General features: G+C 39.2%; 1 protein-coding gene across 7 annotated transcripts in view; it reads left to right on the top strand.

Annotated features, from left to right (window-relative positions):
• Positions 1-12,950, top strand: part of LOC121731550 (diacylglycerol lipase-beta) — a 128,569-nt gene extending 115,619 nt beyond the window's left edge. For 4 of the 7 annotated variants that reach the window (XM_042121025.1, XM_042121022.1, XM_042121024.1 and 1 more), the window contains exons 9-15: positions 69-194; positions 1,190-1,282; positions 2,748-2,902; positions 3,682-3,828; positions 11,525-11,637; positions 11,954-11,971; positions 12,633-12,950. In XM_042121025.1, the coding sequence (XP_041976959.1) occupies positions 69-194; positions 1,190-1,282; positions 2,748-2,902; positions 3,682-3,828; positions 11,525-11,637; positions 11,954-11,971; positions 12,633-12,807 (827 nt within the window). In that variant the 3' untranslated portion in view covers positions 12,808-12,950. The remainder of the gene's footprint in view (positions 1-68; positions 195-1,189; positions 1,283-2,747; positions 2,903-3,681; positions 3,829-11,524; positions 11,638-11,953; positions 11,972-12,632) is intronic. The other 3 variants (XM_042121027.1, XM_042121029.1, XM_042121028.1) reach the window with 3 other exon arrangements.
• The last annotated feature ends 3,890 nt before the right edge of the window (positions 12,951-16,840 follow it).

Genomic DNA, 16,840 nt, shown 5'->3' with positions numbered 1-16,840 from the left:
TTTCATAAAAAGAAAATAAGTTGTTGGTGTATCAATTTAAATAGATAAATAAATAACCTTCTGTCCAGGCGTACCGGAGGACACTGCGGCGCACAAGGGCATGTCGATGGGAGCGGCGAAGATGCTGCGGCGGCTGGTGCCCGTGCTGGACCGTGCCTTCCAGCAGTACCCCACTTATGATCTCATACTTACTGGTAATTATTTTTCCATATCAAAACTAGTGATGAGCATTGGCCTTGGTCTTGCTTGTTTGTAAGATCAAGACTATCCTAAGACTAGCAAGACAAAACCAGACAGATTTGGCCAACACCAAGACCAAGACTGTTCGAGTCTTGGTCTTGGTGTTGCTTTGCTCATCACTAAACAAAACGGAGTAAGAGTTAAAAAAAACCCTCCTCGCCTTTCCTCCTTTCCTTAAGGAAACCCTTTGAGGCATCCTTAATTGGATGTCGATGATTAACACAGGACTACTGGAAGTAAGTTCATTGAGCAGCAATTGGTTTTTGACGCTAGAACTTTCTTTTGAAATAAAAACGTATTGTATTCTTTCCCGCAAGTCAAAGTATCAAAACCTTTATCCTAATTCCTAATCAGTCAGCGATACGTGAGACACACACACTTTTACAATTAATGCTTTCGTAGAGTAACACACTAGGCCGAAGTTACGCGGCGGAAATTCCGCATGATTACACCCGCAATTTTAAATTACCGATGACATACGTCGCGTTCCGTCCGTATATTGTATGCGTTTGACATTGAGGACGTAATCATGCGGAAATTATGCCGCGTAACTTCGGTACCGGCGACCGCTCTACACCGGAATCACAGCGGCGAGGCGAGCACTTTCAGTGTCATACGATTTTAAACTTTATCTTGATTATTGTAAAACATAGTATCGCTTGAGAAGTCTACGGCCGCCCGTGGCCTCACGTGGCCGCTCTTGGCCGCGATTTCTCAAGCGATTCTATGTATTATAATAATGAAGATAAAGTTTAAAATCACACGACACTGAAAGTGCTCGCCTCGCCGCTGCCATTCCGGTGTGGCGCAGCCCGACTGTTGTCGCGATCGGCCGCGAGGATGATGATAAGATTGATAAGTAATATACGAATATGGAGAGTAATGTGTAAAGTAAAGATAAGGGAATAAGTTTTGAGATAAATACAAAAGTGTTTGTTCTTCATTACAGGTCACAGTTTAGGAGCCGGCGTAGCGGTGTTAGTAGCTCTCAAACTGAGACCCAAATATCCACATCTCAAGGTTTTCGCGTTCTCTACACCAGGTAAATGAATCATGAATATAAGATATTATCACATGTGAGTTATGACTCAAATCAACCCCCTTAACAAAGCTGACCATACTGTGTGTACAGACACTATAGTTATAAAAATAAATAAATAAATGTTGGTTGTTGCTTCTTGGATACGCTTTGGATACGTTAGAAAATTGTCTTGAAAGATTGAAGGACAATTAATTATAATTTATAACGTATGAAGCATAATATGTATTATCTTTTTCTTGAGTGGTTAAGGGTGTATAAGAAACAATGTAAGTGCCTTAATGTTTCCACTAGGCTAAGACTAGGTATCAGTATCATAATTTTGATTCCTGTACCAATTATATTCTAATTTCTAACTAAACCTAGGTACATCAATTAGCAAAAAGTTAACATTCAATACACTATAAAACCACAAATAATTGTCATAAATAATTCCGATCCTACATAGATCGTCTAGTACCTAACTAATTTACCAGTTGATACATCAAGTTACATAAGTCTATATTATTTACAACCTCACAAGTGCCTGCTAAAAACTCATCAATTAACACCTTCTCAAATTGTTACGGTTGATTACTTAGATATTTTTGTACTTTGAACTGCATTCCTGTCTGAGTTCTGTCAGAACCTTCAGAAAGCTATATATCCGTTTTCTGAGGATAAACTTATTTAAAAATATAATTATCTTATACTTTAAATATAAAATTCTCGTGTCACACAATGTTAGTCACCCCCCTCCGAAACGGCTTTACTGATTTTTACCAAATTTTATATGCATATTCAGTAGGTCTGAGAATCGGCTACTTGTACTTATTATATTGATAAGTGCATTTGTTGAATAAATAATTAATAGTAAATTATTACAATTCGAGACTGACGGCGACCATTGTTTGTGCGACGGGATAGCGATGGACGTTGCCATGGTGACATACTTATTTAGTCACTTCAATTAAATAATACGGGCGAAATACTTTATATGGCAAAGAAACGTTTGCCGGGACAGCTATTTATAAGTTAATTAATAATATTTTAATAGCAGAACCGTCCATTCAGAGTTTAGAGTCTAGAGGTACGAGAGTCTATTAATCTAGTAATTTTCGTACCTTCGATCTGCTTTCGCTGTCTCGCTAGCACGAGTGGTATCGATCCCAGATACGAGGTATGAAATTTATTGGTCTGTACCAAAAGTTCCAGAATTTACTTAAAAATTTAGTTTACTTAGTAAGTATATGTAAATAGGTAATATTATACGCCAAAATTCGCTTGTCGCCCGAAAAAATTATTCCGGTATAAAAATTAAAAAGTATAACATATTCTTTCCCGGGACTTAAAGTATCCTCTAGGGACTCAAAGATCTCCATACAAATTCAGCAATATCGGTTCAGCGGTTGAGGCGTGAAGGGGTAACAGGCAAACACACTATCGCATTTATAATATGGATCTACAACTTACCGAGTTTATTTTGCAGCTGGTCTAATAAGTCGCGAGGCGGCGCGGTACACGGAGAGCTTCGTGCTGACAGTGGGGGTTGGCGACGACCTGGTGATGAGGCTGAGCGTCCACAGCATTGAGAACCTGCGCACCAAGATCATACAGACCATACACGCTACTAAGTTGCCTAAGGTAAACAGCACTCAGTTATTATGATACGGCCGTTGTGTTAGCACAACGACGCAGACGAGAATCGCGACCAAGCGGTCAAAAAGTTGCAGCAAGACAACACAATGCTGGCTTCTCGCAGCGCGTAATATCACGAGCGGCGCCGCGCCAGCTCGAGCCGTGTGAAGGGGGTGGTTAGAGGTTCAAGTAGGCACGTCCGATCCGATTGAAGTCGGTAACTTCATGCTGGCTTCACACGGCGCGTAATATCATGAGCCGTGCCGCGGCGCCAGCTCGAGCCGTGTGAAGGGGGTGGTTAGAGGTTCAAGTAGGCACGTCCGATCCGATTGAAGTCGGTAACTTCATGCTGGCTTCACACGGCGCGTGGCTCGAGCTGACGCGGCACAGCTCGTCATATAACAAGCGTTGGTACCATAAAGTTAATATACCTAGCGGAATAGAGCAACAATCTCGAGCTGTCAGACGTTGGTTTCATCTGTGTGTAAAAATATTATGTGTACGTTACACTTACAAAAAGAGTGCTGCTGTCATGTATCACACGTCTCTTTTTACCACGCAGTGTTACTGATAGTAACATCTCTCTTGCTTGCCTTTGTTTCTCTATTCCGCTAGGTATATTAACTTTATGGTTGGTACTAAGTAATTTGGTCGCGTTAAGTCAAACCCAAGCGACAGATCACAGCTAACATTGAAGTGACATGAGCCGTCCAAACTCCAAATGACGTAGGTCCGCCATCTGCCTATGAACTCCTCTGATAGTACATAACCTGTTTATTCCCCAGTACCGGATAATGCTGAACGGTTTCGGGTACGCGTTGTTCGGGGTACCCACCCGAGACCTGGAGTCCACCTGGCGCCGGCCGGAGGACCTGGAGGCGCAGCGCTGCGACGACAGCGACGCCCTCCTCACCGTGTCCACCGTGAGTGCTGTCAGTGAGATATATATTATGCAGTTCCTGTGCTGTCTTGTGCTGTCTATGTTGTGCCGCACGCCAGCGACGAGCGATTTACACTTTTAGACTGCCTACATTAAGTTGCCAGTAGCGCGGCAGCAGTGCGACTTCTATGCTAAAATTCTTTCAAATTCTTTATTAAGCATACAATAATATACAATAACTAGTATAAAAGCTAAGTAGCGTACATCACGTCGTCTAATCCCATGCTAAGTAAAAACTTGCAAAAGCAACGCGACAGCCGCGTGACACTTTTTAGTATAGAAGTCGCGCTGCTTTCAAGATAAATATTATTTAACAGGTCTGACACCAAACATGGCCATGTTACGGGTAGAACTATTTAAGTCAGAAGCGTGCCTTGGCCCTTGGGATTCTAGGTAGGGTAAAGCAAGGGCCCCCCGTAAGGGCTACTGGCGCCTGTGTGCAAAAAAAGGATTTTGGCGCCCCTTTAGGCAAATTTTTTGGGACCTTGGTTTTGACGCCCCTAAAGATGGCAATTTGGCGCCCCTAGAGGATGGCGCCCGTGTGCATTGCACACATTGCACATATGGTAGCGGGGACCTGGGATTAAGATTTGTCACACGTTGTTTGTGGAAGTTACGCCCCTGATTTAGGTACTTCCGATTTCACCGTCGCCTGCAACATATACATATTGACCTATTTCTTACCTCAGATAAAGTATGACGCTTTCCGTTTAAAAACATACTTGATAAAAATTATAGGTACCTATTCTTTAACTTAGCAATTCTAGTTCACATAAAGTTGAACGACACTTGAATAACTTGATAGCTGACCATTTTATACTTGAACTACATTGACGATCTTAGCGTTTTTTGTCCCATGCCATGAAATTATAGTTGAGGTCATCGAACTCACGACTCGGTGAAGAATGCGATGTCATTGTTTTGTTACTCCATAACGGTCCACTGCAATTGCTTTGTAATAAAAGGCTACTCGTCTCGATTCAGCTTCCAATTAAAATATATTATGAGTCAGTCAGTGTGTCAGGCAGCAGGGTTTTAGTTTTCTTTTTTATAATTAAAAATATACAGGGTGTTACAAAACATATTAAGGCGACACATTGATAATTTGGCTGTAGCGATATCGATTTTTCTCAGCAATGACTAAAGCTAAGAAATTAAAGTTCATTGTCAGCATTCATCATGTCTTTGTCTTTGAATTACCCATAGCATAACACGATTGGTCAACTTTTATAACACAGAATAATCAATCAAAAATATCTCTGTAAAAAAGGGATTCATATTTTGCCAACAGAGGAGAGTGATATAAGCTTCCAAAATTTGTCCATAGATTGGTTCAAGCATACACTTGTTTTCTGTGAGAGGCCGGGTCGGCCTCTCATAGAAAACAAGCAAACATATCCACGGTTTTTTGCTTTAACGCGGCGTCACCTTAATGATAACACTGTAGGGTGTGCATGTGTCCCTTGTGTAGAGTTTACTGTGGAAGTAGCAGCACTGAAAGAGCAACTTTTTTAACTTTTGTATGGGCACATAACGCTAGGGCGCTTGCCCATACAAATCACAAAAAAATTTTGCTCTTTTAGTGCTGCAACTTTCTCAATGAACAGGGGACTCAAACACCCTCTCAAGTAATCACTTTGTTTTGTTACAACCTGTATAATTTGTATTCAGTAGGGCCTCGATAGTCCGAAGACCCAAAATATATACCCTGTTCGGATGGACGCAGCATTAGGATTATAGTGTGTAGACATTTTTAAAGGCATTTTTTTTTTATGTTGAAGCCATGATAAAACGCACAAATACAGTACAAATACAGTACTTACCTATAATAAGTAATAACAAAATGGCGGTATAGCGCGTGGGGCGGTCAAAAACAATACGTGTAGTACTTTAGAGTTTAGTTATCTAACTCGGCACCAAAGAGAATAATATATAATCACTACGTTTTACTCGGCACTAGAATGCGGCGGCGCGGCTGCGGGAGTGACTTGTGCGGGTTTGGGAGGTCGTTCGGATTATAGAGGTATTTGGATTAGCGGGGGTTCGGACTATCGAGGCACTACTGTATTTTTTTTTTATGAAATAAGGGGGCAAACGAGCAAACGGGTCACCTGATGGAAAGCAACTTCCGTCGCAGCATCAGAAGAGCTGCGGGTGCGTTGCCGGCCTTTTAAAAGGGAATAGGGTAATAGGGGAGGGTAGGGATAGGAAGGGAAGGGAATAGGGGAGGGTAGGGAAGGAAATAGGGTAGGGGATTGGGCCTCCGGTAAACTCACTCACTCGGCGAAACACAGCGCAAGCGCTGTTTCACGTCGGTTTTCTGTGAGAACGTGGTATTTCTCCGGTCGAGCCGGCCCATTCGTGCCGAAGCATGGCTCTCCCACGTTATTGTATATGTAAATATGGATGTAGATAATATAACAAATGCATTGCATTATGCACACAAAGTTCCTAGTCAAGTTTTGTGAGTTCTAAGTTAACAGATGCTAAATTAATTTCAGCATGTTATAATATTATTATTTAACACCTAAAGTGTTAACCCCACAGATTTTAGAAGTAAGTTAACACGAACAGAAGCATGGCACAAAAATTCTAGTAGACCGTACCTTTGTAAATGAAATGTAGTCTGAATAAACACTAATATTGCGACCTACTATACTTACCAAAGTGTGACCGAAGCATTTAAATTTTTATTAGACATCGATGTCACTAGAAGGTGAATAAGCTCTTTTGTCCGGATGTAGCCTTCACACGGCCCGGATAAAGTCGCACTTCTAACAAGTAGTCTCACTTACAGACCACCTCATAAATAATAAATTCAAGATAAATTAAAGTCTCTCGCATGATTTTATTTTAAAAATGTTAAAAGCTCACAATAATTAGTAAATTATTTTATGTAAGTAATTAAAACATAAAAATTTAAATGTACTAGTAACTAGAGTCTAGATCGAAGAAATTGATCTGGGGGCACGGGAGTGCCCCCGCCAAGATGAGCCAAGCGAAGCCCGCAAGGCCACCGATTTTGACTAATGACTGTGACTAATGCGTAGGGTTTTTAGATTCTTTTATTACGACCACACTTTGATTGCGGGTGACTTCAATACTTGTCTCCTAAAATCCGACTCACGTGCCTCAAAACTCCGTTCCTTATTGTCTGCCCTTAACCTCAACATTCTCCCTCTTGCTGCAACCCACCACGTTCCAAATTGCACTCCTTCTTTATTAGACCTCCTCATTACCTCATCTCCCGACCTGGTCGCTCTTCACGGCCAATTCCCTTCCATATTTTCCTATCACGATTTAATATTCCTTTCCTTCAAAATCAAACCTCCTCGTCGAATTCCTAAGTACCAATTCCTACGCAGTTTCAATAACATCGATTTGGAGGCCCTTAAACGTGATGTGCATGATACGAACTGGTCTCCTGTATTCTCGGCCTCTGATATTGACCAAAAGGTGGCACTTCTAACGGACCTGTTAACCAACATCTTCGACAGGCATGCTCCTCTTAGAAGAGTCAAGGTCAAGCATCCACCGGCACCCTGGCTCTCGCAGGACATTAGATCTATGATGGCCAGGCGCAACCGAGCTTTGTGTCGATTTCGGAAACGACCCACTGAAGAAAACTTAGCTCAGTACAAATATCTCCGGAATCTTTGCAGTCGTATGTGTAGAGATGCCAAATGGCGCCACATACATTCTTCCATTGACCAATGTAACCCATCTCAACTTTGGAAATTTCTCTCATCACTTGGCATTGGTAAGTCCTCATCATGTACTGACAGCACCCTTGATTTAAATTCGCTTAATGCTCACTTCTCTAAGCCTCCCGTAATTGTTAACCAGGCTACAAAAGCGCGCACATTGTCTCATCTCTCTTCCTCTCCTCTTCCTTCCTGCACTCCTTTCTCGTTTGTACCAGTTACGGAGGATGATGTCATTAAGCATATAGCGGCTATCAAATCTACTGCTCAAGGCAATGACAATCTCAGTTCCCGTATGATATCCCTCTCCCTTCCCGAACTCTTGCCAGTTCTCACACATATCTTTAATTATTCCTTGGCAACGAGTTCCTTCCCTTCGGCATGGAAACGTGCTGATGTCATTCCTTTACCTAAAACAACCAATCCCTCTTCCTTATCCCATTACAGGCCTATCTCCATTTTACCTTTCCTCTCCAAAGTTCTCGAACATATAGTCCACAAGCAGCTGTCCCACTTTCTATCATCTAACCATTTACTCTCTCCTTTCCAATCCGGTTTCCGTTCTGGTCACAGTACTGTAACTGCATTGCTAAAGGTCACTGATGATCTACGCCTTGCACTAGAAAATAAATGTGTCTCCATACTGGTATTGCTCGACTTTAGCAGTGCGTTCAATTCTGTTGACTTTGACATCCTCCTCTCTATCCTGCGCTCCCTTAACTTATCACCTTCAGTGATTAATTGGATTGAGTCATATCTTCGGGGACGCTCACAGCGAGTCCGCTCCAGCGTGGGTACCTCGGACTGGTGCGATCTTGATGTGGGTGTACCCCAGGGTGGCGTGCTTTCTCCCCTCCTCTTTTCTATTTTTATAAATAATATCACTTCAATAATCACATCCCACTTCCATCTCTACGCAGACGACTTGCAAATCTACCGTCATTCACACATTCTCGACATCATCTCTGCAGTCGAAGACCTAAACTCTGATCTCGAACGAATAGCTAACTGGGCTAAGTCTTTCGGTTTGTTGGTTAACCCCAGCAAATCGCAAGCTATGATTATAGGTAGCAGATACATGACTCAAAGGTTATGTAATGTACCTAGTGTAATTTTCGATGGTACTGTAATCAATTACACAGATTCGGCCAAAAATCTGGGCATAATTCTAGACAGCAATCTGACATGGAATCCGCAAGTGACAGAAGTGAGCAGGAAAGTACATTTTTCGCTACACACGTTGAGGCGCCTCCAAAACTTCCTTCCTATACAAACCAAAATTTTCCTTGTCCAGTCTCTTATCCTTCCCATCCTTGACTACGCCGACACCTGTTACCTGGACGCCACTGAGGAACAGTTAACTAGACTCGAGCGTTTACAGAATCTTTGTATACGTTTCGTGTTTGGTTTGAGAAAGTTTGATCATGTCTCGGCCTACCGTTCCAAACTCAAGTGGCTACCAATCCGTCTCCGCCGTAACTCCCACATCCTTTGCTTACTTTACAACATCCTGTACAATCCTCTCGCTCCTCCATATCTCCTTGACAGATTCAACTTTTCCCGTTCTCTCGATCTTCCATGTAGGTCCAACGTCCGGTCAAATCTTTCCTTCCCCTCACATCGTTCCAACTTTTACTCCTACTCATTTTCTGTTCATGCTGTCAGATTGTGGAACTCGCTCCCTCACACAATTCGTGACAGTCCCACTATCGCTGTTTTTAAAAGACGCTTGAAAGAGCATTACCTCGAATCTCAATCCATTTAAATACTAGTATTATATTTATTTATATTTTAAGCATATATATATTTTTTTGTGTATTATATAATACCGTAATTTAAAAATTTATTAGATTTATTTACTTCATACAACAATATTATATTTTATTATATAGATATAATATGTAATATTTATTTTAAGTAAGTATATAAGTAATTATATTATGTAGTTATATTTTAGTGTTTAATTAGTATAATATCAAAATATCTATTTTTATCTGTTTAACTAGTACGAGTATTGTGTTGATATAATATATATTATATATTCATAATAATAGTGCACGTTCTATCTGCTGTCTTAATCCTATCTCTCTCCGTAGGGCTGCTGGAAGAGATTTCTATTAGAAATAAGCAGATCCTTTGTGTCGTTTTACTGTGTATATTGTCTTATTGTAATTGTTTCTTGTGCACAATAAATTGTTAAATGAAATTCTTCTCGTACGGATGACACATTATATTATTAGTACCTGGATGACGTATTATTATTCGCCAATAGATGTCAGGAAGAGTCATATTTTTCAGTTTATCGATTATCGATAAATCACGAATAAAAAGACATTTTCTGAAAATTATTCCTATCTAGATCGATTTATCGCCCCCGAAACCCCCTATATACTAAATTTCATGAAAATCGTTGGAGCCGATTCCGAGATTCCAATTATATATATATATATAATATATATATTCCAATTATATATACATATATATATATATATATATATATATATATATATATATATATATATATATATATATATATATATATATATACTAGCTGTTTGACCGAGCTTTGCTCGGTATTCGATAAAACACGCATTAAATGACATTTTCTAAAAATGATTCCTAGCTAGATCGATTTATCGCCCCCGAAACCCCCTATAATTTCATGAAAATCGTTGGAGCCGATTCCGAGATTCCAATTATATATATATATATATATATATATATATATATATATATATATATATATCGGAATCGGCTATATATATATACAAGAATTGCTCGTTTGAAGATATAAGACCAAGAAGAAAAGCAAGGCACCCTCATATAGTACACTATTTTTTACCAACCTGTACATTTATTTATTAAAAAATTTAACGGTTCCATAAAACTTGCTTTTGATGGTTAGGACTTCGGATCATGATTTGTCAGGATCTATCTAGTATATAAAAGTGTAAATCGTTCGATCGTGCTGGCTTCCCTGTATGTTGGCACCCCTGGCACCCTGTTATTAACACGTAAGTAGGTACTATAGAAGGCATGGATTTTGAACCCCTAACCCCTTTACTAAAATACTAATATAGAAGATACGTTTCTAACTACAATAATATTTGCCCTGTTATTAACTATACCTACTATATTGTTTTTTGTCTGCTGACCCTGTTTGATACCATAAAGTTAATATACCTAGCGGAATAGAGAGTTTAGTATTTAAATTATTTACATAGGTACTTTATACTCAATACAATGTTATTTCTATGAGCACTTTTCCTTTGTAGAATTTTACATTCCTCCGTGCACTGAAGGCACAACTCTTTATTTTATTTTTCAATGTAGCCCATACAATAGATACTCAATTAAAGTTATATAGATACTTACTAATTTTTGTTATACCTAATTTAATGTCTTAGAATCCTTATTCATAATTATTAATTGGCATAGCTCATAATTAATCATAATAATTATCTATTACTTAACTACCTATAGAAATAATGCACATGATGTATTTTGCTTTTCCATTGTTGTTTTATGTTTTTTTGTACTTTGTGTGTATTTTAACAGTTCTGATTACTGTAATTAAAAAAAATTCAGTAAGTTTGTATGTTTCTTTAACAATAACTAAATCTAGGGGCACGGCAGTGCCCCAGCCAAGCTTTTTATTAGTTATACAATATAATATAACCTGCCTTCGAAGTTCCACATCCTTAAAATGATTAATTATTATTGAATTTATAATAATAATAAAAACCTTGCAAGCGACCTAATTAAAATTGAATGTTTTGACAGCTTTATCTCGATATAGCTGACCGCTGAGCCTATCAGAACTGGCTTAGATCCCTCAGAATAATTTTATTATGTTTCCTCAGTTTCATTCCGCTGTTACTCAAGTCGTATGCAAATATACTTACAGAGATAAAACAATTTAAGGCCCCTTTGCACAGTTCGCCTGATTTCAAACCTTACGTTCGTTAACCCGTGACGTTGCAGGAGGCTGCGCTGCTGTCGCGGAACGTGTTCGCGCGGCGTTTCTCGTCCGCGCGTCTCTTCACGCCCGGCCGCATACTCCACATCATGCGGCGGAAACGCATGGGCATTGAGAAGTAAGTTTGATAGTCTGCATATTATGTGTCTACAGTCTACTCATACTCGTAAGTACGCACTATAGGTAGATGTAGGCACTACGCACGCACACGCCAGCTTACAAACACTCACATACACAAACGTGCCGTTGTACATACATAGTATATTAGATTCTACAGCTAAATAATATTTAAGTATACTATTCGTATCCCAGTGGCTAGTGCCAATTTTTAAATAGGTTAATTGTATGCGATACTCTGAACACAAAGATAAATGTTTTAATTTATCATATTCTACAGTACTTAAATGTTTCACAATTTGCATGTCTTTCTGAAGTGAGACTGAGGAAGAAAGGTAATTTTATACTTAATTAACTTTTTAAATAAACAAATTATTTATTGTTGGTAACAATATCTACAGGTGTAACAAAAATAAGTGATAATACTTTAGGGTGTGTACGTGTTCCTTGTAGAGAGTTCACTGTGAAAGTAGCAGCGCTGAAAGACCAACATTTTTTTTCACTTTTGTATGGGGAAACTCGTGACGGTCGGACCCTTGCCCATACAAAAGTGAAAAAAATTTTTTTGTCATTCAGCGCTGCACTTTCACAGTGAACTCTCTACAAAGAACACGTACACACCCTAAAGTATTATCACTTATTTTTGTTACACACTGTATATAAAACTCAAAGGTGACTGACTGATTGACATAGTGATCTATCAACGCACAGCCCAAACCACTGGACGGATCGAGCTGAAATTTGGCATGCAGGTAGATGTTATGACGTAGGCATCCGCTAAGAAAGGATTTTGATAAATTCCAACCCCAAGGGGTTCAAATAGGGAATGAAAATTTGTATACATATAATAATACTTCTTAACGCGAGCGAAGCCGCGGGCAAAAGCTCGTATTGTATAAGTTTAATTTAAAATTCAAACCACGAGACCAGTCAAAAAATTTTAAGGACTTGGGGCTATCCATGGCCATGAATATAATAAAAAAAACTTTTTTCCAGGAAAGTGCGAACACAAGAACCAACGTACGAGATGCGGTGGGCGTGCCCTGAGGACTTCATGGAGTTGCAGGTGATGCCGCGCATGCTGTTAGACCACCTGCCCGAGAACGTGCACCGGACCATACAGACAGTACTGGAGGAGCGACACGCGTACCGCGTCACGCACCTCGTGTGAATAGGCGTTAAGGTTTAAAAAGAAAAAGAAGGATTTGTAAATATTGTTCGACGGCGTTTAAAAAGTACACCGCGAAAAAACTATTAAGCAGCCTCCACACGTTGGCCGTGTTTGCCGAACAGAAGAGGACGGCGCTATACTAAAAAAAGAGATCGAATTATTTGCGTCCTTCTTTCTGGTATAGCGCCGTCCCCTTCTGTTCGGCAAACACGGCCAACGTGTGGAGGCTGCTTTAAGTGGCGGGATTCGAGAACGATCGAAATTTTAAAATTTTAAATTCGAATTCGAATTTCGAAAATTCATTTTTGTTAAATTTTTGAATTTGGAATTTCAGCTGTTTTCGCAGTAATTTGGTTTTAACGGCTACACCGTTTTATCGTATAACGCCTTTAAAGGGCCTATTCACGGCAGTCCTGCAGTGAATGGGCCCTTTTAATAAGACAAATGCCGATCATAATATTATTATGTAGACTTCGTTAGTATCAGTGCAACCTTCTTTTGATGAGTTAATACTTATGGGCTCGGAGCAAATAAAAAAGTACTTTACTGCAAAATACGAACTGAGGTCAGTCAATGTACGCCGTAAGGCGGTGATAGAGTCTGGTGTTTCTATGTAGTTGCTAGCTAACATGTGCACTACATGCATTAAAAACAGCCCCCCCGATGCACGATCGTCGGAAAGTTCTCACGTGAAAAGATCCCATATTCTGTCAGTATGGGCCATAAAGTTAATATACCTAGCGGAATAGAGAAACAAAGGCCTGAGCAAGAGAGATGTCACTATCAGTAACACTGCGTAGTAAAAAGAGACGTGTGATACATGACAGGAGCAATCTTTTTTTGACGTCCAGTCGGCACGTGCCGCACGTTGACAATTTAATCTCATAGAATTCATGTTCAATCATGCTTGTGTAAGTGTATACGTACACACATTTTTCACACAGATGAAAACCAATTTTGGTTTCGTTTGACAGCTCGAGATTGTTGCTCTATTCCGCTAGGTGTATTTACTTTATGGTATGGGCTCGCTTTTTTGACAACACTCTTTCTTCACTTATTATTTCTTCCGAGCTTGTAGGTCGTGTCATTTTGATGAAAGTGAGACTTTACTTTTATGGGTTGTAATGTGTAATTTAAGTCATAATACGAATAAGATTACATAACGATACAATTGATATTTTTGCAATATTATTAGACAAAATGAACCCGAAAAAGTGCGAAGTTTACCAAACACATTTAAAGTACAACGTAGGTTACGTAGGTAAGTTTCTAAAACATCTAATCACCAAAATCGCTCTGATAATAATACACCAGTAGTATTTAATCAACACAGTAAGCTGGTTAAATTCTTTCAGTCTTTTGTAATTAATATTTAATGCTACGTCACTCTATCATACGTACCAGTAAATTGTTTTACGTAATAGAAGTTAAATCTTCAAAAACTGACTTGATGTGCTCACCTCATGACTGGTCCGTTACTTGTGATTAGTTAGGTAGGGCGCGGATAGATGGCGCTTAACATTACGTACATTGCGATGTCTGCAAAATTGGCCATTGCACATTTTTTATTCATTCGGGTAACCAACCAACTGAATAGAAAACTAAAATGGTAATAGTATACCCAAATAAACACACTACTAAAAACTAATTTTTGGTCATGTACGCAGACAGATCAAGATAAATACCGCATGTCGCTCCATTTGTATGAAAACGAGCGTGCCACTTTTTTCCTACCTACTGTGACGTACCGATGATAAGACCGTGTCCATTATCTAGGCCAACGTTTCTATTTGAATTTCTACAGCTCAATACGGCACTTTTAGGCATTTAGGCATTTAAAAAATTGCGATTGACGTCCGATTCCAATAGCAGACTGAAGAACAGACTTTCAAAAGACGAGCATTGCTCGTCGTTAGGGAACGCGATATGGCACGCCAAGTACATACACATGCGGTATCTATTTTGAACGTTTTCTGTGGTCATGTACGTAATTTAACATAAAAATATTCATCTAATAGACTAATTTTATACATCCTTATCGTACGGGCATTAGACCAAGCGAATCTAGATAGATTTAGGATTTAGATAATAAATAAATTATATTACGTTGACTAGATTAAATCGTTTATCAAAGATTTGTAAATACGTATATTGTAAATAGTTTAGGTTAAGGAGAAATGCTCGGTAAATGTAATTATTGAAGACTGTGATGAGTGTATGAAATCGGCTGTAAATAGTGTAGGACGTTGAAAACGTTCATTTATTTTGCGAAGCGTGTACTCTGTGGCTACGAGTGTAACTCTACAGCCGCGTATCCGCTAGGCCAGCCATTCCCAAAGTGTACTCCGTAGAGCCCAGGCCTTGTACCATGAAACTGTTTTGAGACTCAAACAATCGTACGAGAATGTTGCGTCCTTCTCTAACAAACGTGAAATGACGTTATTAGAGCAGGACGCGGCATTCTCGTCCGAATGTTTGAGTCTCAAAACGGTTTCGTGGTACGGCCCCTGGTCCCTGGGGCGATACACAAATTGTCTTTAGAAATGTAATCAGGCTACAACATGGAATCCATTCAAAGACTTATCATTCTTCTTAGTGGAGTCCGTCAAAATCTACGGTCCGACATACAGGTTGCAATTAAACCTACCGGCTAAAACTTTTCCTGGGCGTAGGCATAATTAGGTATCGTAGGTATTATTATCCATTTAACAAAAAAAAGGGTGTTATTTTTTTTTAAATGACATATTTTATCCCATTTAGAATCGTTGCAGAACGGTCACTTGGCGTCGGTGGGTATGAGCGGGGGTGACGCGGGTGGAGGCGTGCGCGCGGGGGTACGTCACGCGCAGGCGACGCGAAGTGTCCAATAACTGTGGTATTTTTAGGATAACTTTCGGAAGCTATTTCTCAACATTTTAGTACTGAGTGATTCGTGTAAAAAACGTGTATTTTTATTTTTACAAAGGATCAATATATCAAAATTTGGCCGGAAGGTTTAATTGCACCCTGTATACATGGCATGACAATATCAACCAAGTGCCACAAGATCCTTGTAGGTTTGTATTAAAAAAAACATAATTATTATTCTGTTTCGTAGAATAGTTCGTCGAATAGTAGCCGTAGCGTTCAGAATATGTTGGGGGTTACCTTATTCCTTTCTCGTAAACACAAATAGATATTAAATAAAATAAATTGTTGGGTTCCATGATAAAATGTTGTCACTCGCCAAACGTTGCCTATCAAGCCCTAGTGGATACGAGGCTAACTGCTCAATTAAAAGCAATTGATTTCTCAATATCATACTTTTAGAAATTAGAATGTTTAAGATAATTATATTAAGTACAATTACTCACTCGAAACATATAGCAGGCGTCAATTATTTGAGTCCTACAAATTTTAAAAGAAAAGTAGATGAGACAGTTTTTTTCTTTATTCGCCACTTTCATTTGTTCTAATTATCGTTACTTACTTGAATTTAAAAAATGCGTGTCTTGACTTAACTTCATATTTAGTTCAAAGATATAACGTTTTGTAAAAAGTAGTTTCAGTAAAAATATAGTGCAATGTACGATCGATATAGTTGGCGCTGCACCGGATATGAGTTCCTTCACATTATGTCGCCAGTAGTGCGGCAGCAGCGCGACTAAGCGACTTAATGTGAAGGCACTCTTAAAGAAAAATAGCTTAACAGCACCGTGAAATCGCACACATTGCAATTTGACGCGTATATCCCAATTATATATTTTAACATTTTTAACCAAGTCTGCAGACGTTGCGGTCACATTCTGTGTTTTGAAACTTTTGGGACTGCAATTTTCAGTTGATTTGATTTTCCTGTTTTCTGTAAGTAACGTAAATGTGTCTATCAGAATATGCATTTTAATGTTCTTGTATTTATCACAAACCTTTACGTGTAAACCCTAAACACTTCGGGAACAAGTAATAATGTATGGCTACATGTATGGTAATTAAGGAAATTATCACTTTTATCTATGACGCTATTATGTAACTTTTCTTAAGAAATTTTATTACC

The sequence above is a fragment of the Aricia agestis genome, chromosome 11 (genome assembly GCF_905147365.1).
Source record: "Aricia agestis chromosome 11, ilAriAges1.1, whole genome shotgun sequence".
Taxonomy (NCBI): Eukaryota; Metazoa; Arthropoda; class Insecta; order Lepidoptera; family Lycaenidae; genus Aricia; species Aricia agestis.
This window is presented reverse-complemented; position numbering and strand designations above follow the sequence as displayed.